Raw genomic sequence first — 17753 nt, forward strand, 5'->3', positions numbered from 1 at the left:
CAAATATTCTTCAGAGATCGTTGCAAGGCCCATTAGTTGCATTCCTCCCTCTACTTCAAACACTAACCAATAAGTGAATGAAATGCCCTTAGCATCTGAACCTCTATCAGTCGCTGAATCTGAGGCTCCTCTAGCAATTATACTCATTGCTAAAGAATCTACAACTGAAGCCTCATCTTCTGTTCCTAAACATCAATGCTCAGATGACACTCCTCTACCAGCTCAGTGATGGACAAAAGACCATCCTATTCATCAAATTCTTGGCGATCCAAGTGCATGTGTTCAGACTCATCGTGGTCTAGATAATATCTATCTCTTTGTCAACTTCATTTCTTTATTTGAACCCAAGAAAGTCAATGATGCTATCTCAGACCCTAGTTGGGTCATTGCCATGCAAGAGAGCTCATTGAGTTTGATAGAAACAAAGTCGGATACCTTGTCCCACGTACGCCTGACAAAACTATGATAGGCACCAAATGGGTTTATTGCAATAAGTTAGATGAACAAGGTGTGGTATCCCGTAACAAGGCTTGTTTTGTTGCTCAAGGTTGTAGACAAGAAGAAGGAATCGATTATGATGAAACCTTCGCACCAGTGGCTAGACTCGAAGCTATTCGACTCTTCTTAGCCTTTGCTGCCCATAGAGACTTCAAAGTCTACCAAATGGATGTAAAAAGTGTTTTCCTAAATGGAAAACTCCAAGAGGAAGTTTATGTTGAACAACCTCCAGGGTTTCTTGACCCTAAGTATTCAAACCGTGTATATCGTTTGGATAAAGCTCTTTACGGGTTAAACCAGGCTCCCCGTGCCTGGTATGATACCCTCTCCTCATTTCTCATCTCTAAGAAATTTGTCCGTGGAAAGATTGATCAGACCTTATTTCTTTAGGAAAGTTAAAGGTCATATATATCTAGTCCAAATTTATGTCGATGATATTATTTTTGGTTCCACTAATCCCTCTTTATGTTTTCGGTTTGCTGATTGCATGAAGAAAGAATATCAGATGAGTATGATGGGAGAACTAACTTACTTTCTAGGTCTCCAGATCAAGCAATCCGATAAAGGTATCTTTATCAGCCAAAGTAACATATGTCCGTGATATGCTGAAAAAGTTTGATTTATCTAACAGCTCATCTATTGAAACTCCAATGGCTCCTCCTCTCTCTCTCTCTCTACCTCTCTCTCTCTCTCTCTCTTAACAACGATCCAAATGGAAAGCCTGCAACCTACCCATCTACAAGCTTGGATCCAGAATCTTGGACCATAAGTTGAGAAATGAAGACATTGCACTCTCTGCAATTGTGCCTACACATCCTTCTTCATTTTCTCCAACTGTGCTTGTATGTCCTTCTTCCCTTGCTCCGGTGGTCAAGACTAAGGAAAACCCCCCATATTATATCCCAACCATCACCTCCCTTTCTTCCAAAAGAACCTCCTCTCAAACCTCTCTTGGTTCTCCATCAAGGGCCAAGAAAGCCAAAAAAGGGATAACCACATCTCTGGTTGTTACCTCTCAAAAGGTTTCAACTACTGAAACTAGCCTTAACCCCGAGACAACTTCAGCTTTATCTCCTCCAATCTCTTCAGTAATTTTGGCAATCACTGTCATACATGTGGCTCTGATCCCAACCACCTTCGTGACCCAAATCACTAAAGGTGTGAATATCAGCATAGTCACTGTTGAACACCCACTTCCACCAGTCTCAGCCATCTTCTATTTTCATTCTTTTTTGATCTTGACACGTGCTCATGACTCATTAACAATTATCCTCACAGATGATGAAGCACCACCACAAGACCTGAGGTTGCTCCTCTCGAAACACCTCAGTTAATGGACGCCTATCCACTCAAAGGCAACCTGAAGAGAACCAACATCAATCCTTCAGATGGTGCTGATGAACCCTCAAGTAATCCTCCATCCTATCCCTTCATTTTGTCTAACCCCGAGCTATCTTATGCTCAAACATCGTCTTTTTCAGGTCCTTGTAATGAAAGAACACCAGCCATAGAAGAGGAATATAACATGGATGATGACGTGAAGCTGCTACTCCCCGCAGTAGAGATTGTCTTCGTAAAGATGGATGAAGTTCATAAAGGCATGCCTCTCAAGGATGAAGTTTTTGCTGACCTCTCAGCTGTCAAAACTGACGTTCATGAGGTCAAGGAACAGCTTTGTGTAGTGCAAGTTTCTGTACGCACCAATGCTGAGGCTATCTCTACTCTAACTAGCAAAGACGATGAAGAGAATGCTCAACTTGCCAGGCATAGTGAGCTATTGCAGCAGATATTGGAGCACCTTCAACGTCCAGTACCAGCTCCTATGCCCTTCTTCACAGCGATGGATCGCCTCACGCTGGATCAGGCTGTCGATGTCGGTCTTCTTCAAACGTGATCGCTGAGTGAGCTTGAGTAGCGGATGGACATCATAGCACTGAGTCTTGATAACTTCTTCTCTAGTCATGTTGATGACAAAGAGGGGGAGAAAAATTTAGATGTTGTTGTTGCTGCTATCCCAACAACTGAAACTGAAGCTGATGCTCCTAGAGCTTAAGCTAATGAAGCTGAGGTTGTTGATGAAACCATCACCTCCCATTAAACTAATGAAGTTGAGGTCATTGATGAAGCTGTCAGAGCTGATGCTGAAGCTCCTGACGAAGACCTTCCTATCACCCCTACAGCTGATGTTGGTGATAAGGAAAATGATGATGAAGACGATGACAATGAAGATCACGATGATTCTCCTACCCTTCTTGACACCGAAAAGGATCTCGGTGGTGATGATGATGATGATGAAGCCGACGATGATGATGACTTCACGATTCAATACCACAAACCCGCCAGCGCTCTAAAAGGGGTCTCTCTCAGGGATTCTGCATCCCAGGGGGAATAAGAGAAAGAAAAGGAGAAGGGGACTTCCAAAAAGAACCAGAACCCACATCGAAAGACAAAGGTGTTGCTGAAGAAGGAAATCTCAAGGTACTCTTGTAACCTATCATGCCTTAAAGTACAGAATCCTCTAGGTTTGCTATTGTCACTTCCTTTTGTCAACTTTCTTTTATCCCTTCTACTACTTGCAGTTGGCTAGAGGAATGGGTATCTGAAAACCCAACCTGCAGTGTTCCTAGCGACCAACAAATGTGTCAGCTTAAGGAGTCACTCGACCAAACTAGAGTAAAAATCCCTTTTCGTACCTCTAGTTATGGTGAGTTTGACTTTCTGTCTGAACCTGAAAGACTCGAGGCACTCAAGGCTGAGGAAGAACTCAATCTTCAATGACAATAGACTGATGACAGCATAAAGCTGGCCAAGTCTCTTGTTGCTCAAGTTCTTCCAAAGAAAAAGTCTAAAAAGATGGTGAACACTGTCAAAGCCCAAGCTAAGTTGCTTTCCATTGCAGAGGCTGAACATGAAAAGGCAATGAAGCTAATGACCAAGAAAGAAAGAAGAACGAAGATCGTCTGAACAATAGAATAAGTCCTCACCGCATCTCAAACGTCACGAACAGTGGACAGATGAAAGATGATGGACTTCTCATCTCAATGCTCATCTCTATAGACAACCTTGAAGCTGTCATAGAGTATCCTTTGTTGGGCCTCTCTCTCAGTGATCTGATGATAATCCCTTTTACCTTATACAAAGTATTTATGTTTTTGTCATTCAGTTCCAGCAATCATCACTGAGTTTGTTCAGTGATCACTGAAGAACTTGTAATGTAAATCCATCAGCGACAACGATACTTCAAGAAGACAAAACTCACACCAAAAAACTTTCAGCAAAAGTCAAAGACTAAAATTGAATATTAAAGACTGGCGAGTACATGATCTGAAGCGGTATTCAATTATTACAACTTGGTCTACATATGTGTGAAGACTGCCCAAGCCTCAGCGAATGCTGAAGAGACCTTCAGGTTATTCCAACATTCAGCGATCAAAAGAAGTTTGTTGAGCACGATTGTTTTTGTCTTGTTCTTATACACACCAAGGACAAACCCATACCATTTCTAAAAGATAGTACGGTACGGAGCCGATTACTTGACTCTATTACCCACCAGCTTTGTGAAAGGATGTATGTTCATAAATAGGCTTTTGTACTATTCACTGTAGCAAAGGACAATTTTTTTTCTAAAGACTTGACATGTGTTCTAAACCTACCACGTTGCATTAAATGTGTATTTAATGCAATGGGTATAAATAGATGTGTTCTATCTTCATGCAGAGATACACTCTACACTCTTAACTTACTTACTCTTGAACCCTAACTCTCGTTCATAAGTAAAAGAACACACATCTAAGAACACAATACGCTCATCTTCAAAAGCAAATTAGAATCCCTTTATTGTATTCTAAATATTTCCCTCCCATATAGAACTTACTTTCTTCTAAGTCTTTTACACCAAATCTTTTCTTTATTTGCTAAGAAATAGTGTGTAACTTTAGATTGTTTAGATATGTTTTTTTTACCTTATCTTTCCGCAAATAGTCTTGTAAAATCTGAATTGTTTTTTCTTTATCAATATATATTTTAAATTTGAAACGTTTATTGTGTTTGCATTCATCCCCCCCTTCTACAAACTATTATACACATCTTGTAGAACCTAACGGGACCAACATCCTTCCTACCTAGGTCAGTACGACTACAGTGAATGGCTGGAGATCCGACAAGCCATTCAACGCTCAAAGTCAAGGCACAAGTCAATAATTGAGGACATCCTCAGCGAGCTGATCAAGAAGATGTCTAAATTCGTCGATGAATCTACAAAGCCGTCACTAAAGAAAGGTGGAAGAAGAAGACCTTCAAGTCCTAACGACAGACCAACTCTGAGGAATGAACATGAAACAAAGTTCTCCTTGGACGAAGTCCTAAAGGATTCGAAGCCAGACATCTCAATGTTGAACCTCTCTTTGCCAGCGAAGGATCCTTACATACCCAACACTGTGCATCTAAAGCCTGAGTTTGGATTTATTTTCTTCGACTATGAATGCAAACACAGCTTCCGGAGAGTGTCTGAGTTTAATCTTTGTCCTATAGAACACTTAGATTATCTAAGGTATTGGTTGGACAATCATATCTATGGTGAAATGATAGACCGGAAGATCAGAAGAAAATTTCTACGTCGAAAGATGCTTGGAGAAGAAGTACATGGTTACGTCGACAACAACGACCTAGATTAGTTATAAAATTCTGTATTGTAAATTTATCTTTCATTGTATGTATTATTTATCTATGTCTTTTCTTTTAGTGTACAACATATATGTACTAAATCTAGATATGTACTGACTGAAACACTTGTAATTTTCCCTTGATTAATATAAGTATTTCAACAGCCTCACTGAAAAAGATCCCTGAAAAGAGTAATAGGGACACATGTTTTTTAGTTCCAATATGCTCTTACAATCACTGACAATCCTTAGTTAGTGAACATGCTTTCAGTTTCAGTTTTTCTTCTTGTACTCTTTCTTAAACTTGTAACTTAAGAAAACTTATAAAGTAAAGACTGATTCACTGAAAAAGATCCCAAAATAGTTAAAAGGGACATGTACTTTATGTTTAACTTTTCCTTACTATTAAACCTTAAGTCAATTTCTTTTGTTGCTTTGTCATCATCAAATAGGGGTAGATTGTTGATCCTCTCTCTCATTGATTTGATGATAATCGTTTTACCTTTCAAAGTATTATTGTTTCTGTCTTTTCAATTCCAGCGATCATCACTGAGTCTGTTCAGTGATCGCTGAAACACACATTGTAAATCCTACAGCGACAACGATACTTCAAGAAGACAAAACTCACACCAAATAAACTTCAGTGAATGTTGAAGACTGAAACTGAAGATTAGTGACTGGCGCGTTCGTGATCTGAAGCAGCATTCAGTGATTATATCCTGGTCAACATATGTGTGAAGACTGCACAAGCTTCAGTGAATGCTGAAGAGACCTTCAGGTTATTCAAGCACTCAGCAATCAAAAGAAGCTTGTTGAGCACGATTGTTTTTGTCTTCTCCTTATACACACAAAGAATAAACCCATACCCTTTCAAGAGTACAGTACTGCATGGAGCCGACTTGTCGACTCTAGTTCCCACCAACTCCAGGAAAGAATGTATGCTCATGAATAGACAAATGTACTATTCACTGTTGCAAAGGACGAGCTTTCTATTTAAAACATGATGCATGTTCCGACCCTTCTGATTTGCATTTAATGCAATGAGTATAAATAGCCAAGTGCTCTCTTCATGCAAGAGAGATCACACAACTATCAAAAGAACACATGCGCTTATCTTCAAGCTAGTTAAAATCTCTCTCAAGAACTCTAAAGTTCTTACCCAAGAAGAACGTCTTTCATTCTTTATCTTTTCGGCAAATCTTTTCTATTTGCTAAGTATATTTGTGTGTAATCTTAATATTATTTTAAATATGTTATCTTTACCTTTTCTATTTCCGCAAATAATCTGCAAAAAGTCTGTATTGATCCTTATTTATCAATATATATTTTTAAATACGAAAGTTTTCTGTGTTTGTATTCATCCCTCCTTCTACAAACTGTTTGTCTAAAACTCTTGTAGACCCGACTGGCACCAACAATATATATATATATATATATATATATATGTTTGTATATTTTTGTAGCATGGCTTTTGATTAAAGCATCTTATGCTTCCACTTTGTTTTTGAAAATGAAACAAGTAATTCTTTTGTTAGCTATAATTAAACGTTATCTTTTTAATTTTGGTCATTTAATATTTTCGTTTTATGATAGAATAACCTAACATGGGGGAAATGAAAACGTTCAAGAACCCATCCATGTTGTCACAGGGGAAGACGACATCAAAGTTGCCAATGATCGTCGCGACAACTGGCATGTTGATGAGAGTAGTGACGAAGAAGAAGAGTTCCAATACTCGGATACTAACTCTGAGGACGAAGAACTTGACTTGTCTGATCACTTCTTAGATGATTAGTAAACTTTGTCTAGTTGTTTTAAATCTTTATTATTTCCATTTTTAAATCTTAGTAAACCATTGTTCGACATCTGTTATTGTGTGGAATTTTTATTGTATACTTGAATTATTGTTTGTATGTTTTCTAATGTTGCTTTGTAGAAAAATCAACAATGTCGCATACTCAGATTACCGGTCGAGGTAGTTGCAGTACACCTACCCGCGGTACGGGTAGAGTCTCTAGTAGTGCTTCGGCACACCCGGAGGAGATAGAGTCTGGTCAAGGTGGTGCTGTTCCGAAGCTGTAAAACCCATTGTTTTAATATATGTAAATAATATTATATGATCGTTTAAATATTTTTTTTGAAGTGTTAAAATATTTACGTAATTAATCAAAGAAAATAATTATAGAAATCATAAATAAATAAATAATGAAAAGAAAGACAAAAAGAAAAATAAAATAAAATTGTTCTCTTTTAATTATTGGACCAAAAATGTAAGATATTACGTCAGGAGGGGTCTGATGGTAAATGTCAGAAACTTGAGGGGGCCGAATGTCATCTTTTTCAAAGATGAGGAACCTGTTTTGCCAAAAATACATAACTGTTTGGAGAAAACAACCCATCAGCCAAAACCTCGCGATTTCTTCCGATTTCGTCAACTAATTAGCCAATAATTTTGTATATAAATATAGAACACCGGCTTAGTATCATTTTGGTTCAAATAGCTCGAAAAATCGTTGAGTTTTGAGAGAGAAATCTGAGTTTGAAGTTCGGAATCAAAAATCTCGGTTTTTCACCGATTTTGGGTGAGATTATTAATCAAGTCTTTTGATTTTTATGTCTATAGCTTCGTTTTTAAGTACTCTATCAAACCCCCAGTAGCCTCATGTCTCATATTTGTGTTTATGTGTTTCGATTTTATGTTTTTAAGTTATTGAGTTTTAGTTATAAAAATAAAACTTTAAATGAGTAAATGGAACTCATTTCTTGATGAAAATTCATGTTCTTTATGTCAAAGTGTTGGTAAAAATATTACCAAGAGTTTGGCGCAAAAAGAATGAAAAAAAATAGTCAAGAAATGAGCCATTTTCAAGCTTTAAAATGTAAAAATGGTGCAGCCATAGCTGCTGTCTCGTTGCTGTTTTTCCCCCTGGGTCACGGACCGGGTCGGCCCGACCCAAGACCCGCGTCCGTTTACACTTTTAAAAAAATAAAAATAAAATGTGTTGAAAGCAGGATTCGAACTCGCACCTCATCCTTGTGGTTTTGAAGCAATAACCAATAAGCTAGCTGTTAGTTTTTTTATTTTTATACATTGATATTATTAATAAGCATTAAATATTTAAGTTTAAAAAATTCGCATTTAGTCCCTTGAATTTCCAGAAATAATTTTCTCCATAGTAATTTTATGAGACTTTTATTAAGTTTGTTTGTATTTTGTAAAATGTAAACTTTGACCTCATTTCGATTATTTATCTCGTTAAATACCAAAATCACCCTAAATGGAAAATCGGTATTTTAGCAATACTTTACGTATTTGCTTCCAAAATTTACCGAAATAGTCATATATCTTGGTGATTGGTCTATGAACTTTATTTTTATATTATTATTTTTATGAAATTACCAAAATGACCCTACAATTTGGAAATCGGTATTTTAGCAATATTTTACGTATTTGCTTTATAAAATTATCGAAATGACCCAATATTTTTGGAATTGGTATGCAAGTGTTATTTTAAATCTATTCCCTATGAAATTACCAAAATGACCCTACAACTTGGAAATCAGTATTTTAGTGATACTTTACGTATTCGCCCTATAAATTACCGAAATGATTCAATGTCTTGGGAATTGGTATCTAAGTGTTATTTTAAATTTATTCCCTATCAAATTACCAAAATGACCTCACGATTAGGGAATCGGTATTTTAACAATACTTTGAGTATTGCTTAATAAAATTATCAAAATACCCCTATACTTTGGGATTGGACTTGAAAAGAACCAATTTAGAATCACTTGAAAAGGGGTTGATCCGTCTCATCTAGATTCTACATCCTAAAACCAAGCCAGTATTTGGGGCCGGGGGATATTACTCAAATCGGGGCCGGGGATCCCCAGTAGACTCAAACTAACGAATGTTTTTCATGAGGTTTGATCGGGGTTCTACCGGGGTCTGGTTCCGGGGATTACAAAACCCGCCCCATCCCCGCCCTGTTGCCATCCCTATTGGTAGAGTCAACTACCAGACACATGGATCTGAAACCATATAGAATCAGTTAGTGATGGAAACCTAACTTGGATATAGTGCTTCTATCTACCAATTTTAAAGGGTAGCAAAAAGTCATTTAATTGATAAAGGTACTAATTGATAGATCCATGTGAGGTGAACAATAATACGACGTTGTCGAGAATAAGGATGAGTCAATCTCTTAACAAAGTTTAGAGGCATCTTAGCAACGAAGATGTTATAGAACTTTGCCTATATGACTTAGAGTTAGTGGCGCCTCACACGAAGAGTAGTGGTTCCTCGTCTACTAAGTCATGAAACAAGGTTTAGCGCATGACCATATTCGCGCTCAGTGAGAGAGCAAGGATGATAGATGATGTGTGTAAGTAAGCTGGAGCGGTCACAAGATTCAAGGTTTAAATCCTAAGGATACCATTGAATTGATCCCTTCTTGCATACTTACATCAAACAGGGTTTAATTTCAATTGCACCATTGTAACATTATCTACTATGAATGTCTATAAAACTTTCCAACCTGGTGGGGATTGTTGGAAATTTTTAATGAGGTTGGAAGTTTATCTTCCATCCCACATTGGTAGATAGACAGTGATTAAAGAGGTTTATACGGCTTTCTCTTCAATTGGGCTTTGAACAAATTGGTAGACTTATGGTGAGGGTCTTGAGTGGAAGGCCCAACACACACACACACACACACGCGTATGTGGCCGTGCATGAGGCCGAGGCCGCGGGATTCACGAAAGGGGTGCGAGGAGGCGCACTTTGCACTTCGCTCGAAGCAGAAGGAGCCTCGTCCCGAGCTCCCGAGTATCTTTTTCATACAGATTAGGAGAGATGGATAGCTATCGGATTGTGTTTAAACATAATAAAAATCAGTTTTTTAAACCGATTTAAACACGTTTTTTTGGAGATATTTATTCTTGAAGTGTTATCTTCCAACTAACCCATGATTATCCAAAATTTAGGGGATAAAAAATCACGGGTTTCGGGTTTTCAACCAATATAAATACTGAGTTGAAGCCACCCCTAAACACACACCAAAAATAGTTTCCTCTCTCAATTTTCTGCTTCAACTGATTCTTTCTACCAACATTCTGCATCCACCTTGCCTTTGTTTTCGTCATCAAAGCTATTGATAAACGAAACCCAATACTACATCAAATCCTAGGGCACTAGTAGACTCACAGCATATAAGAGTGGTCGTATAAAACCTTTAAGGACAGGTTTATCGTGCAAATTCCGATTCAACGACAATTTAATCAAGTTGGTTTTGATTTTCATGTACTGTATTTAATTTCTATTCACTAAGTGAACAACTCTGCTTCTACTCCCTTCTTTCATTAAATTTATCGCCGAGGATAGATTCAATCTGTGTGACATTGTTCGGTTTGGGGTGTTTTGGATTTCAGATATTAAAAGTTACCGTGTTTATTCATAAAGGTTTAATTTTTATAATCTTTTGGATTAAAAAATTAAACTTGTTTATATAGATTAAAACTTTATTATTTTTATCTATGTAACATTGATAATTTTTCAACATCTTTTATACCATTTGCATCACAAAAGACTTTGCCACATAAAATTAGAGATGATTGATGAGTATCAGCAGCAATAAGTCCATTATCTACTTCTCTTCCAAGACCCAGAGCATCCATAACACTCAAGCTGAAAGTCAAATGATCATCTAAAGAAGACATACGTATACAAATATATAATCCTGAAACACTAGGGGATGAACCGAAAACAAAGGGCAAGAGAAAGAAAGAAAACATAATGTAAAACATTTAGGATCTTGTTTGGGAGCAAAACAATTTGCACTGTGCACAATCAACAAAGATATGCGTCTCCATATTCCAACAGCAATGCACATGTGTGCATTTTTATCATATTTTTCCTACTTTCTCCATTAGAGGAAGTTATGAAGGATTTATTCTAAAATCCCTATTTTCTTCATTTGTTAAATAGGGTTTGTGAAAGCTAATTTATCATAACAGAAAAATGATTCATGACTAGATGATACACTGCTATTAACGAGTGTAAAGACATTAAACACCAGAAATTGGTTTTCATAGCAGACAACAAAAGCATGTAAAAAGGTTATGATTACATGTTTACACTCTGCTGCAAATTTGAAGGTTTTTTCACAAATCAGCAGTTAAATTTGTATGTAGTGGCACAATCATATATGGTTAAAGTTACATATTTTTTTCTGCTTCAGCTGCGGGAATTGGTTCCACAACAGGTGGTATACAATCCACTTTGTAGCGAAGGGCCTGTTTCAAGAACATCAATCACCATATCAAGGATAAAACATGAATATATATATATATATATATATGTGTGTGTGTACGTATATATGCGTATGTATATATATTATATATGCCAACTACATTTCATATATATATATATATATATATGTGTGTGTGTGTGTATATATATATATATATATATATATATAATCAAATGAGAACTGATTAGTTTGTGGTAACTGTGAGATCCAATCTCAACCACAAATCATGTATCCCTTTTTCTAATGTAAGAATCAAATACCATTATTGACAAATGGTAAGTTTCATAAATTGTGCCAACCAACCTTTTTGAAAAATGTGGAATATGAATTGTCCCATATGAGTCTGTAGTTGCCAGCCATAACTGTGCAAAAGTTACCCTGCAAACGACATTCATGCTATAAGTTTACTGTAAATTTAGATGGTGATAGAAAAGCTGCGAGAACATTCTATATACTTACTTGATCAGACTCGTACCGTCGGTATGGCAAGATAAGCTATAAAAGAATGCAACATAGAAAAATACCAAGTCATAAGTAGAAAAACTATGTATAGAAACTAAAACCATCAAACAGATAAAAGACATAGTTAGCCTGTGAGGGTGTTTCTGGCAGGAGAACTCTGGTAACCAATGAACAGAAGCACAAATGTGAATATTGATCCCAAAAAGTATGCAACTTCCCTAATTGAACTTACTGTCTTCTGCCCAGCAGAATCTGTGTGCTCCACGCAAAACCCAATGTCCTGTAACAAGATAGATACGATAGTCTTAACAGTTAGACTCAAATCATACAGCAAATATAAAATGGGAATGATTGTAAAGTTATTTTGTATATTATTGGACCTAACTCATGATAATTAAACGTGCAAAAGTCTTTTATTCCATTTAGCAGTCTTTCGGCAGTCCATTGGTTCAATGAGCCAGACATGAACATTTGTTGAAGACAGGATTTTGTAGTATATACCCTGAAACTGAATGTCAAATTACAGGTATTTACGGTAGTGGCTTCCATGTTTATTGTGAAGGGTAGATGTGTGCAAACCAGATAGCAGAACCTCTAAGAATTTACACAGCGAAAACTCTGATAAGCTTCTCAGATGCTCCTGACCAGCGCCACTACTGTTGGCCATTGTTGGTGTCTCATTGTGCCTTCAGAGATATTCAGCAAGTCACTCCAGAGCTAATTTGGTCATGCTAAACGATGATGAGACTCCTTGACCTCCGGTATGACCATGAGAACCTGTATCAACCATTGACCCTTTATGCCTCTCAACACCTTCAGCATCAGAATCCCGCACAGCTTCTGATGCTCCATTAAGTACTTTGTGATACATTCACAACACGTCTCGTAATTCTGGACAGCTGGCCTCCTTCTGAGTCCTCAATGAAGCTCCCTATAGACTCACTGCTCTTCCAGAGCTCATAACCCCTGTGTGGACCTCCTGTCCAATCACAACCTTAATACTTCTCTTGCCTCTTGACAGTTTTGATCTGTCTTTGACAGCCTCATCAACCTTTCGGACCTTTTAGAGTATAACAAGTAAAGGGACGTCATCCCCTGAACTGAGTTGGTGGTCGCTGCAGTTGGGTTCCTACAACTGAGACGATCATTTTCTATGTATACTCTGTTCATCATTGTTTATTCCAGATCGATTTCACTATTACCTTTCCTTTTTAAAATTTTCTTGCTAAGTACATGGTTTCAAACGAGTTGAGCTATTTAAAAAAATTCAGAAAAAATCAGGGATCATTTCACAAAGTTAAAAGGATCATATGCTAATTTAGAAAATTGAGATTTTTCTGGCATTCTACTATTTACAAAAAATTCAGGGTGTATTATGCAGTTAACAGTGAGTTCAAGGTCCATAATAAAAGAAGCTGCGGTAAAGGGATCGTCTCTTAATTTACAAAAAGTTAAAGGATAATTTCGAAAATAGAGGAAGTTCAAGGATTGTTTGAAGTTGAATTCAGTCCTGGAGTTCATCTGTCCAGTTCTATTTAGTCTTCAGCTGGACTTACTCTCTTTACTTGGTTGTACTCTCGACACTTGTTCCGACTCGTTTTATAGTACTCGTCTTCATGTTGTCATCCTGTAGTGTTGGCTGTTTTAAATTAAGTTTTTCTGTCGTCATATTTTGTGTAAACCTGTAGTGCCACATTAAGTAATTCTGCAGTCCAATTTAAGATAATGATCAGAATTATAACATAGCAACATGCCTTGGTCCATTTATAGACGTTTTGGTTGGATTACAAGAATCTCAGATTATGCTTGATTCTAGTTTAGAGTAATTCCTTGTTGCCCTAAAATTGAATCAAGTCCATGACTTGTATTCCCAGGTGTTGCTAGTGCGAAGGGAGTCATTGGTTGTGATCAATGGTTGTTTGATACTCCCGAGAAGGGAAAGCTTTTGATTGAGTTGTAAAGTCATTTCATTTTTCTTATTTGATTATATCTACATGGTAATTTTCTCTTCTGAAAGATACTTTGTGCAAGGAGACAATCAAAACAACTAGAATATATTTGTGTATATGTGTTTAGGCTCACGGGTAATCTGATTATATTCCTTGTATATGGAATGTTGTATTAGTTTAGGCTTACAGTCCCATCTGTTCATCCTCCCTGAACCCTAAACCTTTACAATTTGATCAAATAGTATAAAATAATTTGTTGGTGAGAATCAAATTTACCAGGAATATCAAACTTATGAACAAAAATAACGTAGTTATGTTAACAAGTGTGTTGACATAGGCCAAGGATGGAGATTAGGTCAGCATCAACAAGCCTCTTGATGCTAATTAGCTGGGGTAGGAGAAAAATGAAACCTAATAGGAAATTACTTCAGATGTATAACCTAGGGCTACGGGACATGAATGAAATAAACCATATAGTCATATAAGTGAAATAAACAGCTTAGAAATTTGCAGTAAAGGATTGAATCTCAACCTACTCCTTTGGTATATTCTTTTCACTTATCTTTTGCAATAAGGATATAATGCCACCCTCTGAAGCGGCCTCGCCATACCAGTCATTCAGCTATCATGGGGGTGGTAAATAGTGTGTCCCAGGTGCAGGTGGGTGATGCCTAGAGTCGAACCTCATACCTCCAACTCATTATGCAAAGATGCCCACCTCCTTACCTGTTAGGCTAAAGCCGTTGGGATATGTTTTCTTGTCTAACCTTTCTATTCAAAGGATTATGCATAAGATGATCAAGCCATCTCAAATGGTGTTACATCGGTTTCTTCTCAAACAAATGCAAGTCTGCAACTCCAGCCTCCATATGTATATTATAACTTCTAATAGTATCCCGTTGTTGACACATCCACCTGAAGTAATCCCATACCAATTTGGTTTTACTGAGTTAATAGGATCAAAATCTTCCCACCACTCCATGCATGATGCCCTACATTTGGTTCCTCATTCCAAATTCACGATATTAAATCCTCCTTTTCAATGAAGTGGTTTGAGGAAGGGGAGGGACGGGATTTTCTCTACTTCCTTGCTTGATCATCAAATTATCATTTATCGAGACTCTTAAATAAAAAAATTCAGACCATTAAATGTGCCATATATTCCCTAGAAATAAGTTGGGTTAGTTGGAGAAATGTAGAAGAAAAAGCAAAATCAAGTCAAGATTCAGAGATAGAGGCTACGGAAGATGAACAGGGCTAAAGGGTAGATGCACCAGAGAGGCTCATGCATGCAACCAAGTGAAGTTCCACAAATAAATAATTTGAAATTAGTATATGATTCTCTTGGAGAAGATAAAAAGAGAAGTAGAGGACACTCAAAGAATAGATGCTGATGAGAATCAGGCCCGTTAAGGCAGAAAGCACAAAACAGGTTAGAATAGGCCTCCCAGAACCGAAGTTTATCATGCGTCTTCATACGCTGCTTGAGGGCAACCCAAAGAACGAAAACATGTCTGGGGATGTTTTAAGAGAACCAGACCATGTGATGCCACCCGACATCCGGCTCATTGGGGCGGATGGAGAGCTAGACCTCATGGACAGAGAAAGAAGTGAGACGGCCATCCCTTTTTCTCTACAGAAGGGGAAAGGACAGGAGGGGAAGAATCACGAATAAGGGGATTGAGGGAGTTCCAACGGGAAAGGCTTACTTTTGGAGAAGTAAGAAGAGGACGAGTGAAAAGTTAAAATATCAGAGTAACTTAGCTAGCATTGCTGTTTTCTGACTTCAGTTTTTTGGTTCACTTCCAACATTTCAGTTATTAATACTAAAAAAATTCATTTCAAAAAGACCGCACATCTATGCAGTTTCCCTCGTATGGAGGATATACCACATGCTCATAATGGGTCATCCTTAAAGTACAAGAAACAGCAACTTAACGCACATTGGACATTGAATTTATGAAGTCCTACAATGACACCTAAATGAAGAAGAAGACTTTGTATATCAAGATCTAAACAAGTACATGATTGACATACAGAAGACAATAGGAAATTTACTTGACAGCTAAAATCTTCATACAGGTATAAGACAAGTACCGTGCTTATTTTCCCTTGCATTATGGAGAAATCCCAAGCAATGTATGAGTTTACTGATTCCACCATCAATGAAACCTTGAGGGAAAGCACAAAATATTAGTCACGAAGTTCTAGAACAGTATATGCTGTAAAAAGAAAACGCACAAAAAAGATATTGCCTTTTGGAATTGTATAATTTAAATATTGGTGACCTTGTGGGAAGGCCTTAATTATTTGAAATTTAACTTTCAGATTTATATATATTACAACGCATAATAATATGAAGCTTCTAGAAAATTTTAAAATCAATTATAACAAATCCATATTAATGAATAAGTTAAAATCAAAATTCAAGTTTGTAATCAAATATGTTTAAACTAAAATAATGGAATTTAATCAACATACCATTTATTATTATTCATAGAATATCTACAGCTATACGGGGCATTGATTATGGTATATTTGTGTAGTTGGTCCTTTTTACCATCACCTTCTGATAATTTGTTAAAAAGTAATTACCCAGATAACTAATGGGTAACACAGTAATTGAGAAATGACATGGATACAAGAAAGTCTCATCCCATTAGAGAGAATTGAGGATTTATACCGCCTTCAGCTTGAATATTAACTGAAACAATGTACAAGGTTTTTCTGTTTTTAATACAACGAGGAAAAATACCAAAGATAATGCAAATTCGGACTTAATTTTCTTCTCCTTTCTCTATCTTCCACACTTGACTCTTGGCCAACCCCAGATAATCTTAGGTTGACAAAATCATAGACAAAGAAAGTTAAAAACAGAAAAACCTTATACATTGTTTCAGTTAATATTCAAGCTGAAGGCGGTATAAATCCTCAATTCTCTCTAATGGGATGAGACTTTCTTGTACCCATGTCATTTCTCAATTACTGCGTTACCCATTAGTTATCTGGGTAATTACTTTTTAACAAATTATCAGAAGGTGAGGAAAAATACCAAAGATAATGCAAATTCGGACTTAATTTTCTTCTCCTTTCTCTATCTTCCACACTTGACTCTTGGCCAACCCCAGATAATCTTAGGTTGACAAAATCATAGACAAAGAAAGTGTATGTTCATTAGTTTGTGGATAGCAGCACTAGCAAATATGCAAGTAATTGAGAACACTGCAAATGACTAAATATACCTCATGAGTTTTCCCTGCAGTAACAGTTGTTTCGCTATACCCATCAGTTTTACTGCAGAAATCAATTGAGCAGGATTGTAATTACAGTCACAGATCAGTCGATTCTAGCAAGCCCTTTTCACCATTCACATGAAAGAATTTTGAAAAAGAAAGTTCTGCACTTACATTCCTTCAATTGCACCAGCTTCCTCTGCAGTAACAAAAAAAGGAGAATTTGCAAAGACTTCCCTGTAAAACGGATGTCAATAGTGTAAGTAATCATCAATGCCCAAAATGTGCATGTATAAAGCACGTAGTAGATATGGTGTCACAACTGGAACTTAATGAAGCATCATATACAACTAGTTGCCTGTCAATGAGCCATTAGCCTATTTAGAGAATTACATTAATGGTCTTCCTTTATAACTAAAAAAACTGGATTATAGGATATCTCATATAAAGGGATCTAAAAGGGAGTATATGAAAATAGAGTTACTCTACTCCTCTTGTTTTCTTTCTTCCTGCTTTCTCATTTCCTTTTCTTTCTTGTTAGTAAAGCTGTTTCTTTATTAGTCACCTTAGCTATAGGGTTTTGAAGACAAAGAAGCATATAGACCCCCTACGAACACTGCATGAATGTAGGAAGATAGG

The 17753-nt window shown here is 36.9% G+C and overlaps 1 protein-coding gene across 5 annotated transcripts in view; it reads right to left on the reverse strand.

The window, feature by feature from the left end:
- Window positions 1-11220: 11220 nt before the first annotated feature.
- Window positions 11221-17753, reverse strand: part of LOC112505839 — a 33914-nt gene continuing 27381 nt past the window's right edge. The window contains exons 9-15 of one of the 5 annotated variants that reach the window (XM_025109872.1): window positions 17289-17351; window positions 17124-17175; window positions 15979-16053; window positions 12165-12212; window positions 11930-11965; window positions 11774-11848; window positions 11221-11453 (exon numbers count right to left, since the gene is read on the reverse strand). In XM_025109872.1, coding sequence (XP_024965640.1) covers window positions 11376-11453; window positions 11774-11848; window positions 11930-11965; window positions 12165-12212; window positions 15979-16053; window positions 17124-17175; window positions 17289-17351 — 427 coding nt within the window. In that variant the 3' untranslated portion in view covers window positions 11221-11375. Of the gene's footprint in view, window positions 11454-11773; window positions 11849-11928; window positions 11966-12164; window positions 12213-12312; window positions 13068-15978; window positions 16054-17123; window positions 17176-17288; window positions 17352-17753 lie in introns of those variants that run through there. The other 4 variants (XR_003068449.1, XR_003068448.1, XR_003068450.1 and 1 more) reach the window with 4 other exon arrangements.

This window comes from Cynara cardunculus, assembly GCF_001531365.2.
Source record: "Cynara cardunculus var. scolymus isolate 2C chromosome LG 2, CcrdV1, whole genome shotgun sequence".
In the NCBI taxonomy this organism is placed as follows: Eukaryota; Viridiplantae; Streptophyta; class Magnoliopsida; order Asterales; family Asteraceae; genus Cynara; species Cynara cardunculus.